Genomic DNA, 15,894 nt, shown 5'->3' with positions numbered 1-15,894 from the left:
AAATCAGGGCCTGATTTAGACCTGGGACACCAGGTGGGTGGTTCCCCCTCTCATCAGGGCCTGAATTAGACCTGAGACACCAGGTGTCTGCAATTAATAATCAGGTAGAAGAGAAAAACAGCAGGCTCCGGACCTCACAGGGTCAGAGTTGAATACCCCGGTCCTAGATTCAGGACAGACACTTCAAAACCTTATGATTTTTTCGGTCTATTTTGTTATTTTATTCATGTTATTCCATGCATTTCTCTGGTCTATAGTAGTAAAGGCCAAATTCTATAATTTTTCATATAATAAAGTAAAACAATTGTAAATGAGAACTTGTTCTCAACTGGCCTACCTGGTTAAATAAAGGTGAAATAAATACCTAAAGGGGTTCTAAAATACTAAATCAAAGAGCTAAATGATCCATGGTATGACCATCTTAAAACAATTCCATATGACCATCGTAAAACAATTCCACATGGCCATCTTAAAACAATTCCACATGGCCACCTTAAAACAATTCCATATGTTAGCCTAGTAGAACCCCCCCTCCCCCCAATAGCTCAGATTTCAGTCTGTCTAAATGTATTTCCATGCTTACATGGAAAACATTTTTTATTTTGGGCTAAATGGATACAATTCATGTTATGTTCATCATCATCACCTTGTCCAGTTGTCCCAGTCTGCTCCGGACAGGAACCAGCTCCTCCTCCAGTTCAGGCCTCCTCACGATGAAGGAGCGCGTGTCAAATGGCTTCAGAACACTCCCCTCAGCCACCTCCAGAGCTACACAAGGATGATGTGAGAAAACCAATATTTTGTTAGTTAATCCTATACAAAGTCAGACGTGAATGAGTTGGTCCCGAGTTAAACAGTCCTACTCTCCAGTGTGTTAGTAGCGGTGAGCGATTAACAAAAATGTAGGTAAATGTTTTTTTGTTTGTTATTAAAGACAACTAATTGACTGACGTCAGTTACATTACTTGAATTCCATTTAGTTGTTATTTTTGTGAGCCCAACGTGCCGTTTTTCTAGAGAGAAATCGAATCAATAACTATGTGGGACGCTGGGCTGAAGGTATTTGTAGTTTTCACTAAGCAAATATTCAACCTAGTTCAGCGGAGAAACGTGGTCATTAACTACAATGACCATAATCCATTGTGCCGGTTCCTTCCAGCTCGGACAGAGATGTATACTCTGTTATGGCTGCTACTTTAAGTTAGATACACACAGACCGTATGAGAGAGGAATGTACACAACAGGGAGGGAGAGAGAGTTTGAAAGTCTATTTTGAAGAACTAGTGAAATTATTTCGTCAGACAGCATGTTTAGGCTAGGCTAAATAGGATGACTGAAGACAGTACAGTAATGGGGAGCAGGGAGAGAACGTTGTCTGGCTGGCTGATACTTCCCGAGGAGAAACGAGAAGAATTTAAGGATGAAAAATAATAAAGTAACGCGAGAGAAATTAAATATACACAAATGAAATTATTTTATTATTTCATAGTAATTAATTATTTTTCTATTGATGTCTATCCAATGTGGACCTGGACAGAGACAATGTAATATTTTGGCAAATGAATGTATATTTTTTGGCTTCTCCATTAAAAAGCTCTGAAATACATTATGAAATAAAGACTATTTTATAGAAACCCATAATTTTTTTGATTTATTTTCTAATTGAACCGACCTCAAAAAGCACTAATCACTCAGCGTTGGACAGAAAAGTCCTCCATCCACACACACCTCATGACAAAGCAAAAACAGGTTTACGTAAAAAAAAAAAAAATGTATTCAAATAGATTATTTACATAAGTATTCAGACCCTATGTAAATGAGACTCGAAATTGGCCCCAGGTGCATCCGGTTTCCATTGCACAGTTGACAGTGTAAGTCAGAGCAAAATCCAAGGCATGAGTTTCGAAGGAATTGTCCTTAGAGCTCCCAGACAGGATTGTGTCGAGGCACAGATCTGGAGAAGGGTACCAAAACATTTCTGCAGCATTGAAGGTCCCCAAGAACACAGTGGTCTCCATCATTCTCAAATGGAAGAAGTTTGGAACCACCAAGACTCTTCCTAGAGCTGGCCGCCCGGCCAAACTGAGCAATGGGGGAGAAGGGCCTTGGTCAGGGAGGTGACCAAGAATCTGATGGTCACTTTGACAAAGCTCCAGAGTTCCTCTGTGGAGATGGGAGAACGTTCCAGAAAGAAAAACCATCTCTGCAGCACTCCACCAATCAGGCCTTTATGGTCCAGACGAAAGTCACCTCAGTAAAAGGTATATGACAGCCCACTTGGAGTTTGCCAAAAGGCACCTAAAGGATTCAGACCATGAGAAACAAGATTCTCTGATCTGGTGAAACCAAGATTGAACTCTTTGGCCTGAATGCCAAGTGTCACGTCTGGAGGAAACCAGGCACCGCTCATCACCTGGCCAATACCATCCCTACGGTGATGCATGGTGGTGGCAGCATCATGCTATGGGGATGTTTTTCAGCTGCAGGGACTGAGAGACTAGTCAGGATCGAGGGAAAGATGAACGGAGCAAAGTACAGAGAGATCATTGATGAAAACCTGCTCCAGAGGGCAAAGATTCACCTTCCACAAGACTATGACCCTAAGCACACAGCAAAGACAACGCAGGAGTGGCTTCAGGACAAGTTTCTGAATGTCTGAGTTGCCAAGCCAGAGCCTGAACCCGATCGAACATCTCTGGAGAAACCTGAAAATAGCTGTGCAGCGACGCTCCCCATCCAACCTGACAGAGCTTGAGAGGATCTGCAGAGAAGAATGGGAGAAACTCCCCAAATACAGGTGTGCCAAGCTTGTAGCTTCATACCCAAGAAGACTCTAGGCTGTAATCGCTGCCAAAGGTGCATCAACAAAGTACTGAGTAAAGGGTCTGAATACTTATGTAAATGTGATATGTTTTTAAAAAATCTGTAAACGTTCTAAAAATCTGTTTTTGCTTTGTCATTATGGGGTATTGTGTGTAGATTGATGAGGGGAAAAATACTATTTAATACATTTTAGAATAAGGCTGTAACGTAACAAAATGTGGAAAAAAGTGAAGAGGTCTGAATACTGACAATAAAAGGCCACTAAAAGTTGAGGGAGAAATTGGCATGCTGACTGCAGGAATATCTACAAGAGCTGTTAGCAGAGAATTTAATGTAAATTTCTCTACCATAAGCAAAACGGCACATTTTAGAGTGGCCTTTTATTGTCCCCAGTACAAGGTGCACTTGTGTAATGATCATGCTGTTTAATCAGCTTGCCAGGTGGATGGATTATCTTGGCAAACAATAAATGTTCATTAACAGGGATGTAAACAAATTTGTGCACAACATTTGAGAAATAATATTTTCATTCGTATCGTAACATTTCTGGGATCTTTTATTTCAGCTCATGAAACATGGGACCAACACTTTACATGTTGTGGCAACATTTTTATATTTTAGTTCAGTGCATTCCAGACTCAGACATTGCGCGTTCTGATATTTCTAAAAATGTCTTTATTTTGGAGGATTTGTGTGTATTGTTTTGTTCGGTATTACTGCTGATGGAGCTATATAGAAACATCAGCATTTCACTGCACCTGCGATAACATCTGCAAAATACGTGTGTACGCCACTAATAACATTTTATTTGATAATATCAGAGACCCAACCCAGACCCGTGACATTATTTCGAATTCTGGATCCGAACCCTCTGGAGCCTTGGTGGATCCATAAAGACTTCTAGTTAGGATGTGACAGACTCACCTAAATAGTCACTGTGCTGTGCGCTCATGTTGTCTTCTGGCACGTCTAACTGCAGCCGAGAGGCCAGGGACCGAGACTGAACTACTGGGAGAGACCAGTACAGTTATAGTCAGGACAATGCAGTTAATATTGATTATTGCATTGTTGGATTTGGAGCTTGCAAAAAACAAAAGAGGCATTTTACTGTAATAGTGCACGTGACACTGAAACATTCATGCTCCTTCTGCAATGAGAAGCCATGGGCCCAATTCCAATTCCAACTCTAGACCCTATGCGGAGAGCTGAGTGGATATGAAAAGTGTACTCAATATAGAAGTAGCTACACCTTGCTCTCTGATAGGCTAGGTGGAGGTTACACAATATTGCTTATAGCAATCAAATCCAATTTTAGTTGTCACATGCGCCAAATACAACAGGTGAAATACAGTGAAATGCTTACTTACAAGCCCTTTAAACAACAATGCAGTTAAGAAAAATAAGTGTTAAGTTAAAAAATAAAAATAATTAAAGAGCAGCAGTAAAATAACAGTAGCGAGGCTATATACAGGGTATTACGGTACAGAGTCAATGTGCGAGGGCACCGGTTAGTCGAGGTAATTGAGGTTATATGTACATGTAGATAGAGTTAGTGACTATGCATAGATAATAACAGAGTAGCAGCAGCGTAAGAGATGGGGGGGACAATGCAAATAGTCTGGGTAGCCATTTGATTAACCATGCCACATCGGAGCCAGTGTAGTACAATTCAATCTTGGTCCTGTATTGATGCTTTGCCTGTTTGATGGTTCGTCGTAGGGCATCAAGCGTCTGGGTTAGCGTCTCTTACGCTGACATCGAAAGAACCCCGGAACATATTCCAGTCTGTGCTAGCAAAACAGTCCTGTAGTTTAGCATCTGAGTCATCTGACCACTTCTTTATCGATCGAATCACTGGTACTTCCTGCTTTAGTTTTTGCTTGTAAGCGCAAATCAGGAGGATAGAATTACGGTCAGATTTGCCAAATGGAGGGCGAGCTTTGTATGTGTCTCTATGTGTGGAGTACAGGTGGTCCAGAGTCCCCCCCCCCCCCCCCCTGGTTGCACATTTAACATGCTGGTATAAATTATGTAAAACAGATGTAAGTTTCCCTGCATTAAAGTCCCCGGCCACTAGGAGCGCCGCCTCAGATTTTTTTAAATTTAGCTAGGCAAGTCAGTTAAGAACAAATTCGTATTTACAATGACGGCCAGTTAACAGTGGGTTAACTGCCTTGTTCAGGGGTAGAACGACAGATTTTTTTACCTTGTCAGCTCGGGGATTCGATCTAGCAAACTTTCGGTTACTGGCCCATCGTTCTAACTACTAGGCTACCTGCCGCTACTTTTCCTGTTTGCTTATGGCCTTCTACAGCTCATTGAGTGCGGTCTTAATGCCAGCATCGGTTTGTGGTGGTAAATAGACAACTACGAAAAATATAGATAAAAACTCTTGGTAAATAATGTGGTCTAAAGCTTATCATGAGATACTCTACCTCAGGCGAGCAAAACCTAGAGACTTCCTTACTACTAGATTTCGTGAACCAGCTGTTGTTTACAAATATACACAAACCGCCACCCCTCGTCTTACCGGAGGCAGCTGTTCTATCTTGCCAATGCAGCGTAAACTCAGCCAGGTGTATACTACTCATGTCATCGTTCAGCAACGACTCAATGAAACATAAGATATTAAAGTTTTTAATGTCCCGTTGGTAGGATATTTGTGATCGTAGCTTTATTTTGTTATCCAATGATTGTACGTTGGCTAATAGGACCGATGGTAATGGCAGATTACCCACTTACAAGGCCTTACAAGGCACCCCAAAACCTACGTCCCCGATATCTCTGTCTCTTTCTCATGCGAATCACAGGAGTTGGGGTCTTGTCAGGTGTCGGAAGTAAATCCCTCGGGTCTGATTCGTTAAAGAAAAAAATCTTTGTCCAGTACGAGGTGAGTAATCGCTGTCCTGATATCTAGAAGCTCTTTTCGGTCATAAATGACAGTTACAGAAAAATTATGTACAAAATAACTTACGAATAACACACAATAGCACAATAAAAACAGCAGCAATCTCCTCCGGCGCCATTGAACATATCTCTCAGATCTCCACAAGTACATAGGGATAATTTGGGATTGTGCCTTGGAGTCTGATTTACCTAGCTGCCTGGGGGTCCTACCTGGGGTGCTGGGGCTCTTACCTAGCTGCCTGGGGGTCCTACCTGGCGTGCTGTGGCTCTTACCTAGCTGCCTGGGGGGGCTGTGGCTCTTACCTAGCTGCCTGGGGGGGCTGTGGCCTCTTACTAGCTGCCTGGGGGGGGCTGTGGCTCTTACCTAGCTGCCTGGGGGGCTGTGGCTCTTACCTAGCTGCCTGGGGGGCTATGGCTCTTACCTAGCTGCCTGGGGGGCTGTGGCTCTTACCTAGCTGCCTGGGGGGCTTGTGGCTCTTACCTAGCTGCCTGGGGTGCTGAGGCTCTTACCTAGCTGCCTGGGGTGCTGAGGCTCTGAGGGGGTGTAAGACTGCCCCCTGGGCTCTTACCTAGCTGCCTGGGGGCTGAGGGCTCTGGGGGTGTAAGACTGCCCCTGGGCTCTTACCTAGCTGCCTGGGGGGCTGAGGCTCTGAGGGGGTGTTAAGATTGCCCCCTGGGGCTCTTACCTAGCTGCGCCTGGGGGCTGAGGCTCTGAGGGTGTAAGACTGCCCCCTGGGCTCTTACCTAGCTGCCTGGGGTGCTGAGGCCCTGGGGGGGGGGGGGGGGGGTGTAAGACTCCCCTGGGGCTCTTACCTAGCTGCCTGGGTGCTGAGGCTCTTACCTAGCTGCCTGGGGTGCTGAGGCTCTTACCTAGCTGCCTGGGGGTCCTACCTGGGTGATGGGGCTCTTACCTAGCTGCCTGGGGGGCTGTGGCTCTTACCTAGCTGCCTGGGGGGCTGTGGCTCTTACCTAGCTGCCTGGGGGGCTGAGGCTCTGAGGGGGTGTAAGACTGCCCCCTGGGGACCAGGCCGTGGAGGTGCTCCTGAACCAGCTGGATGGCTGCGTTCATCTCGTCAGCGGTTGAACGCGTCCTGGGCGCCACGGGAACCGTCTGTCTCTGTGGTACTGGGAAACACAGGTTCAATTAGTTCCTTTCCATACGTACTATACACACACGTACACATGGACAGTATGGTCCTGAGGGCACACACTGGGAAACACAGGTTCAATTAGTTCCTTCGACAGTATGTTTTCATTAGTTTAGTCAGTAATAGGTGTCACGATAAACAGGACGACACATTACAGGTGGTCATTTTCTAAATAGTCAGATGTACTCTTGGTTTAAAGGCAGATTGACAGAGAGTGAGGGGAAACGTACTAGGTGGGTAGGCTGCAGTCTTGTTGATAGAGATCTGGGCCTCAGACATAGCCCTCAGTAGCAGGTTCTTGTTGGCTTGTTTGGCCGGGGGAAGGGAGGGTCTAGAAACGCACCGAGACATGGGTCAATACACAGACAAACCCCTGGGGGTACCAACAGAGTGTACCAGTAATGTTTAAAGGAGGGACGTTGAAAACAGTTCTGCTGGTGGCCTAAGATGTTCACTTTAACTAACTGGAATCAAGAGTTGCTACTCAACACAACAAGAAGCAAAACATACAGAGTAGATGAACATGTGGAAAGGAGAGAGTAACAGAGGTAGAGGGATAGTGGGTGTCTGTTCCCTTACTTGCGTTCTGGTTTGGAAGGCAGGGACACTCTGCTGGACAGGTTCTTGACCCCGTATCCTTCATCTTCCTCATCATCCTCCTCCTCATCATCATCACTGTCTCGACCCCCGTCTGCTGCCTGGTTCACCCGCACCACGGAGCTCACCACCGGGGCTTTGCGCTTCCTCGAAGCCTCCTCCTGCTGCTGGAGACAACAAGAACAGAGATGGTTGGCGACAGACACGGGAAAGCCGTACTGGCGACCGTTTTATGGCGAGTTTTATCCTTTTCAAATGATTAAGAAATGCATCCTTCTTTACTTTAAATAATCAGAGATCTCATTGGTTGGAATGATTAAAGTAATACGGTGGTTTCACCAATCTAAATCACTTCTTGATCTCTGATTATGTCAAGAAAATGAGGAAGGATGCATTTCTGTTGTATTGGAGCAAGGCCCTTGACTTAATAAAGGTGATAAGTAAACAATCTGTACCCTGCTGCTGCCTCCCTCTCTGTATGTCCTGCTGTCTCTGCTGTCTCTGCTGCTCCTACTGTCCAGGTGATAGCTGCTGTGCTGCTGCCTGCCGTGAGACCCCGAGGACCCCTCTGAGGACCTATAGGCGTCCGCCGACCTGCCTGTCCCTGAGGAGGACCTGCCCTGGGGTGGCCTGTAGATTTGAGCTGATGCCCGCCCTCCTCCGGAGGTGGATCCACGCAGGCGACCTGGGAGGACGCCCATGTCCACGGGGTCCTCGCCGATGAGGTCATCGTCTAGCTCGGGCTTGATGTCGATGACGGCCTCAGAGGAGGGAGGGTCCATCAGGGGCTTGACCGCGGAGGTGAGGCGGGACAAGGAGGTTTTGTCTGAGGAGACCCTTCTGGACAGAATGACAGTGATGTTAGAGTGTGTGAGTATGAGCTGGGCTGTTTCACCCTGTTTGGTTGCAATAAAATGCCGAAGCTTCACGTCAATTAATTGATCCATGTGTAGGTGTTGAGGTCTCGTCTGAGGAGCTACTTCTGAATTAAATAAATGTGGTAAGGGTGTGTTGCATATGATCCAAGCCAACCTGAACCGTGCTGACTTCAGTGAACATGGCATGGTCTTTCTTTTCAATATATAGCTAATCAATGTTTGAAAATCAACCCTTACCTGTGCTCATGGGCGGAGCTTGACACACGGGCCTCTGTCCTATCAGAGCGTGAGCTGGACACCGCAAGGCCCTTTGACTCCTCCCCCTTCCACTCACTCTTCCCTGACGAGGTGCCAGTGTCGGAGTACAGCTGAGGCCTCAGGGACGCGGGTTCTTGATACACACAGAGAGATTGTCAATTTAGCTATACAAGGGTAGAGATAGAATACTGTCAATGCCAGCTCTACAACATAATCAAATAGCTAGATTACTTTATGCTATAGGTGTTGTAACGTTCCTAGCCTTGATAAAGACTGTTTACAATCCTTTCTTAGGGGTTGTTTGTTCTGACATCGAACGACTCAAGGTCTTTCAATTCCCACTAGGGTGGGAATCTAGTGGCGCAGCAGGCTCCCGAGTGGTGCAGCGGTCTAAAGCACTGCATCTCAGTGCAAGGGGCGCCACTACAGCCCCTGGTTCGAATCTAGGCTGTATAACATCCGGTCGTGATTGGGAGTCCCATAGGGCGGCGCACAACTGGCCCTGCGTCGTCCGGGTTTGGCCGGTGTAGGCAGTCATTGTAAATAAGAATTTGTTCTTAACCGACGTGCCTAGTTAAATAAAGGTTAAATAAATACATAGGGTGATATACTCTGTTCAATATTGTATATTTTTACTTTTCAGCTAGGGAGCTGGTACTCCTTTGTGGTCACTGGAACTTAGCCAATGACCTCAGCTTCTCCGGGACTCCATGTAACCTGAACTTACCTACAGCCACAGACCTCAGCTTCTCCGGGACGCCATGTAACCTGAACTTCCCTACAGCCACAGACCTCAGCTTCTCCAGGACTCCATGTAACCTGAACTTACCTACAGCCACAGACCTCAGCTTCTCCAGGACTCCATGTAACCTGTAACAACAACACACCATACTTAGAACCATTGAAATAGAAAATACAAAGTTACACCCAAACAATCCTCTCAACTCAAGACACTTGCTGTAGCTGCCAAACAGCAAGACGATGACTTTAGAATTTCTGGGACCAGGCCTAGCTGGTTGCATACGTACCAGACAGTAAACTTGATGGTATTGTTGCCGAGGAAGAGGGACAGGTCATCAGACATCTGCTGTGAAGTCTTCTTGTTGGCCACCATCACCATGATATAGTCTGGTAACTCTTCATCTGGGGGAAGAGAGAACAATCAGAAGAACGTATTATATTCTAGAACCCCTCGGTAGAAGGTCAACATCCATAGAAATATTATAATTGTATTTATATATATATATATTTCTAATGTCAACAGCAGTCAGATTAATTGCTGCAGATCAGAAGCTGATGTCAATATTCACACTTACCAACATAGGCACCGAGTTCTTGAAGCTTTCCCTTGATAGCAGCCTGGAAGAAAATAACAATATATTGTCAATTGCTAGCCTTGGGCCAGAAAACAACTTAGCTACGAGGTACCAGTACCGGTTGAAAATGTAAAGCAGCAATCAGCAGTAGAAACAATAACAATTTCTATTCCCCACCTCTGTTTGGGTAATAAACTGAAATATTAAATTCAGACATAGCTGAACCAGTATATATGTACGTTAGAAACCCAATTTACGGCCAGAAAGCTCCGATTCAAACTCCCATTCTACACACTCCCGATGTTGGGTCCCAAAGCTACAGTTCTGCAAGCGTTAATGTCAAAATGTGTTCGTTACTCACCCAATATGGAGTTTTGCAGAGCAACTAACGTTAGCTATCTTTATTTACCACCGTTACCTCCGGTATGTAGTTAGCTAACGTTACTTCTAAACAAAAGGTCTAAATAAAAATATACAAAAGACCTATTCGGCACTTCAGAGCTGTTGTGGACTTCCAACATGTGAGTTGCAGTACTGGGTGCCTAATAGGCATATTTCTGGGTTGCTTGTAAATTTGTACAAATTCTCTCATGGGTTAGTTAGCTAGCTAGCTACCGTCACTTGAGCTAATAGCAAGGTAGCACCGTTAGCTAGCTAGCTAGGTAGCGTTAGCTACGCTAACTAGATAGTTAATAAGACAAATGGCTAGCATCGAAATGACCTCACCCGTATTTTCTTGCTTATCTCTGTGCCGATCTCCATGTTTGCGTGTGCTGTACCTAATACACTAAGAGTCGTTATTAATATAAAAAAGTAGGTTATTCACTAAACCAACATGTCCTGCCTACAAAAACACTAACGCCACTGAATGTTAAACGCTAATGCTAGCAAACACATTCGCAATGCAATGTGGGATGGTGGAGTCTCCGGTAGAAAGAGGCGGGGCACAGCCCAACCGACTGTTTTGTCAGCTTTCTTTTATTGTGGGTGAAAAAAAAATACAATAATGAGCTACCATTACTTAGGCTTCATTTTATCCCTAAATCACTCGCGATATTATTTTCATTTGTTTGCTCTGCTCTCTATCCCGAGGAGGAAGTCCCGTTCTCATTATACATCAGTGAGGAAGACCCTTAATGTCCGGAATTTATTTAGCCATTCATTGTAGTCATTGTGATCTATGGACTTGCTATATCTCGAGTTTTATCGTGTTCATTAACTGGTGACATTCGTGGATTACTCATTAATGAAGTCCGATTTAATTAACAAGTAGTATAGTTCGTTGATAACAGCTTATAAATCTGGCTGTGTTGGCAAAATCACTATATCTCATCGAGCCGAGCTGGGTGAGGTTGCCGGTTTGTCACAGTTCAGAAACGTCCAGCTACGTCTAAAGAGCCCCAGAGTTGAGGTGTCATAATACCCATAAAACCTAGCGGTCAAACAGATATGGTTACAGTCGTTTTTCTACCATTCATTTTTCCAACAGGGGATTTTAGAAACACTTAAAATAAGGTCTTTGTGTCGGGTAGTCTTACCCTGGCATGACGTTTTGATAACCATGCAAATCTCTCTCAGACAAGGTGACGTTTATCAATATATTCGGCTCTGTTTACTCTCAGGTTCAAGAATACCAGTTAGCTTCAAAGTAGACATCGCGCATATCCCAGCAAGCTCCTGCACGTCATCTCTAGCTGACACCTTCCCTAACAGGAATTGTGTCAATTTAAAACTTGCACATGACAGTTCACAGTATTGTCAATTTAAAGACATACAGTATAACCAATGTATTAATTACTACGTTTAGCTAACATTAGATAGTTAATCCAGAGAGATTCATATCTTTGCCTCGATTTGGCAGTCTCATCCCGATCATCATGGCATTTGTAGTTCTTTATGATAGCCACGTTAGCAGCTACTTAGCGTTTAATTTTGGGGGGATAAATAGAGCCGAATATATTAATAAAAGTCACCATGTCCTAGAGAGATTTGCATGGTTATCAAAACGTCACGCCAGGGAAAGCCATTTATTTTTAATAGTTTTTATTTTATTAATTATATATTTTTTATTATTTGTATTTTACCCTCTTTTTCTCCCCAATTTTTCGATCTTGTCTCATCGCTGCAACTCCCCAACGGGCTCGGGAGAGGCGAAGGTCGAGTCATGCATCCTCTGGATTCGGGAGAGGCGAAGGTCGAGTCATGCATCCTCCAAAACAAAGCTCCTTAACACCCGCCCGCTTAACTCGGAAGCCAGCTGCACCAATGTGTCGGAGGAAACACTGTTCAACTGACTACCGAAGTCAGCCTGCAGGCGCCCGTACTGCCACAAGGAGTCGCTAGAGTGCGATGAGTCAAGTTTTATGCAGATTTTAGAATATTAGCATGAAAATCTGTCACAAATTGGATGGAAACCTAGCTAGTGATATCCTTCACCACTGTCATTTTATGAACGATATCTCAAACCAGTCATGACTATTCAATAAAACAATACATCATTTAAGTTTCTTTCAAGCAAATTTCTTCGTTACATTATTGTAGAACTAGCAGAGGACTTGTAGTTAAGGTTGCAGTATTTATTAAGTTTAGCAATGAGGGTGAAAACTAGCATAGTTCAGCTAGCCAGCTAGTTTGGGGTTGTCACTAGTTACCACAGCCACAAAGTCAAAATGGACTATATTGTAGAAATCCATGAAAACAAAAAGGTTAGGCATAAGGTTAGCAGTGTGTTTAGGGTTTAAAATCAGATTTTAAGAAGATACATTGTAGAAATAGGTGGAGTAGCGATAATTATGACTTTGTGGCTGCGGTAACTAGTGAAGACTAGTTTAGCCAGGGAAAACCGGGGGAAATGAGCTCGGGCCTAGTGTGGATGTGCACCAACTAGGCTAATTCAGGAGATGGATTGTAGTTTTTAGGTCCTGATATTTATTTGATTTATTTCACCTTTATTTAACCAGGTAGGCAAGTTGAGAATTGCGACCTGGCAATTGTAAATGATGATGATGATATCAGGATGATATCAGGAGTTTGGGGCGAAAAGTTTGATTAAACAATTTAGAGACTAACCAGGTTTCCATCCAACCTTTTTATGCGAGTAGAGTAGAAAATGTAATAACGGTCTTGATGGAAACAGAACATTTTTGTCAGTAAACTTTCCAAATGTCGACAAAACAAAATACGTTAGAAGAGGTGGGATCTTTTAGTGACGGTAAAATGAATTATGCGAGAAGTGACGGTGGAAATGCTTTAATGCTCAAACATTGATATAATAACCATCATAAAGAAGTAAACCTCGAGTCACACGATGACATGTTGTGTAGTCTTCCCACTGCGACTCTTCAGGAAAACATGCAGTTTATTAGGCTACAGATTAAATAAATGGTGGTGAAAATAAAAGGTGATGATCTTGATGCTCCTTTCCAATAAATATCGGGGGTCTTATCTTGGTTACATGATAAACGATGCTTGGCTGCCGTTTCACAAATAAAAAATAATCTAGCTCTTTTGTCCATAATAATAACGTCATCATGTAGGCTATACGTGTTCTTCTTTAGCCAACCGCACGCAGATAGCGCTGTTGGCTAGAGCGCATGTGCCAATACCAGAGTGGGCTCACTCGTTATATTACTCAACATTTGTGTGTGAGAGAAAACCATCAGTAGAGTTTTAATTTTAACCGCAAAAGGTATGTCATCACGCACAGCCTTTTATCTGCAACAAGTCAACTTGAAGGAAACACATCTCTGGGGGGAATGCGCATATTGGTTTTATGCTGGTTTTAGAATAATCTGTCGCCAATTGGATGGAAACCTAGCTGCTGAAAATAATAAATCCGATGATTTATATTGAAGCAAAGCAAATCGATATACAATCCCGAATATCAATAGTAAAACAAAGCTTAAAAGGATGTTTGAGTGAACCCTAAATACAGGAAATGAATGAGGAAGTCGCTTCTGGACATGGTAGACTCCTTCTTTTCACCACACTATTCAAGAGAATGTTGTGTCTTTGTCTATGGTCTCAAATCAAATTGTATTTTGTCAGATGCTTCATAAACACAGGTGTAGACTAACAGTGAAATGCTTACTTACTGGCCTATCACAACAATGCAATTGGAAACATAGAAATACAATAACACGTAATAATGAAAGGAATAGTAAATACACAATGAGTAAATGATAACTTGGCTATATACACTGAGTACCAGTACCGAGTCGATGTGTAGGGGTACGAGATAGTTGAGGTAGATATGTACATATAGGAAGGGATAAAGTGACTAAGCAACCGGACAGATAATAAACAGTAACAACAGCATATGTGATGAGTCAAAAAGGGTCAATGCCGATAGTCTGGGTAGCTATTGGTTAACTATTTAACTAACTATTTAGCAGTCGTATGGCTTGGGATTAAAAGCTATTCAGGGTCCTGTTGGGTCCAGACTTGGTGCATCGGTACCGCTTGCTGTGAGGTAGCAGATAAAATAGTCTATGACTTGTGTGGCTGGAGTCTTTGACAATTTTCATTGTCTTCCTGTGACACCGCCTGGTATAGATGTTCTGGATGGCAGGGAGCTCGCCCCCAGTGATGTACTGGGCCATACGCACTACCCTCTGTAGCGCCTTTGCGGGTCGGATGCCAAACAGTTTCCATACCAAGCGGTGATGCAGCTGTATAACTTTTTGAGAATCATGATACCACATAAAAAGTATTTTCAGCCTCCTGAGGGTGACGAGGTGTTCTAGTACCCTCTTCACAACTGTATTGATGTGTGTGGACCATGATAATTCCTTAGTGATGTGGACATCAAGTAATTGATGTTATAGTTTGTTTTCCAGAAGTGCTCAAATAAAAGCTTTAAAATGATATAAATCTGAACCTTTTATCTTTTCCAGTGATGAAGACGTGGATGTCTCATGGTATGGCACGGTATGCTTAAATGTTTATCTCTTGAGTGTTTTTGGCATTCAGGCCCCCCCCCCCCCCAAAAAAATATTTCTGAGCATTTCTACAATGGACAAATGTGTATGGAAGGTTTCGTTCAAATTAAAAAGGGGGTGCTGTCAAAAAAGTGATTGAATTCATACGGATTGGTTACGTCAACTGCAGGGGTGTGTTTGACCATGTGCCAGCACCAGAAGCCTCAGCCTCCCTCTATGCTTATACGCTAGTGATTTCGGAAAATAAATCGTTTTCACATACAAACTTTATATGTCCGAACTCAGAATCAAATAGAATTTCCCCCCAAAATAACATGGTTGCTGTGGTTGAACGTTTATTTTGTTTGTCGATTTTTGTGCATATGTCAAAATCCATCAGGTAGCCTGATTTCAGATGTGTCCATGGAAACAGGATCAGGTAGCCTGATTTCAGATGTGTCCATAGAAACAGGATCAGGTAGCCTGATTTCAGATGTGTCCATGGAAACAGGATCAGGTAGCCTGATTTCAGATGTGTCCATGTAAACAAGATTATTAGGGAAATTGTTCTTCTTGCAAAGCATGTAAAGGTTTCAATCGAACTGCTATATTTATCTGACTATTCACAATGATGATATTATTGTGTGCATACTCACTGCCGGTGTGGTGAGATAACTGACAACCGTGTCAAGATGTTAGACACGCATATTATTTTTCAGTTTACTCTGTAAACCACGCCCCAGTGGGCGGAGCTAAGCATGTTATTGCTCATGCACTAGGACACATTATTACGGAGCCAGGCCTCTCATTTTACAATGGGTCTGTGAAGGTTCTGCAGTGTATTGCAGTAAATTATGTCTATTTAATAAGTAAAATATCTTTGAGTAGCGAACAGGGAAACAACGAATCACAGACGAAAAATGTTCTGCCTGAGGAGGGCGTTGTTTACCTGACTCTTCTGCCTGACGAGGGTCATTGTTTACCTGATTGTTCTGCCTGAGGAGGGCGTTGTTTACCTGACTGTTCTGCCTGAGGAGGGTCATTGTTT

General features: G+C 43.5%; 1 protein-coding gene across 5 annotated transcripts in view; it reads right to left on the bottom strand.

The window, feature by feature from the left end:
- zc3h14 (zinc finger CCCH-type containing 14) overlaps positions 1-11,289 on the bottom strand; it is a 17,140-nt gene extending 5,851 nt beyond the window's left edge. Inside the window, exons 1-11 of one of the 5 annotated variants that reach the window (XM_024138098.2) lie at positions 10,654-11,289; positions 9,928-9,970; positions 9,640-9,754; positions 9,441-9,481; positions 8,591-8,744; positions 7,931-8,315; positions 7,458-7,642; positions 7,109-7,209; positions 6,700-6,855; positions 3,748-3,831; positions 647-768 (exon numbers count right to left, since the gene is read on the bottom strand). In XM_024138098.2, coding sequence (XP_023993866.2) covers positions 647-768; positions 3,748-3,831; positions 6,700-6,855; positions 7,109-7,209; positions 7,458-7,642; positions 7,931-8,315; positions 8,591-8,744; positions 9,441-9,481; positions 9,640-9,754; positions 9,928-9,970; positions 10,654-10,689 — 1,422 coding nt within the window. In that variant the 5' untranslated portion in view covers positions 10,690-11,289. The remainder of the gene's footprint in view (positions 1-646; positions 769-3,747; positions 3,832-6,699; positions 6,856-7,108; positions 7,210-7,457; positions 7,643-7,930; positions 8,316-8,590; positions 8,745-9,440; positions 9,482-9,639; positions 9,755-9,927; positions 9,971-10,653) is intronic. The other 4 variants (XM_070439067.1, XM_024138097.2, XM_024138096.2 and 1 more) reach the window with 4 other exon arrangements.
- Between the last annotated feature and the right edge of the window lie 4,605 nt (positions 11,290-15,894).

The sequence above is a fragment of the Salvelinus sp. IW2-2015 genome, unplaced genomic scaffold (genome assembly GCF_002910315.2).
Source record: "Salvelinus sp. IW2-2015 unplaced genomic scaffold, ASM291031v2 Un_scaffold1386, whole genome shotgun sequence".
NCBI lineage: Eukaryota > Metazoa > Chordata > Actinopteri > Salmoniformes > Salmonidae > Salvelinus > Salvelinus sp. IW2-2015.
The sequence above is the reverse complement of the archived record's forward strand: the minus strand, read 5'-3'. Positions and strand labels throughout refer to the sequence as shown.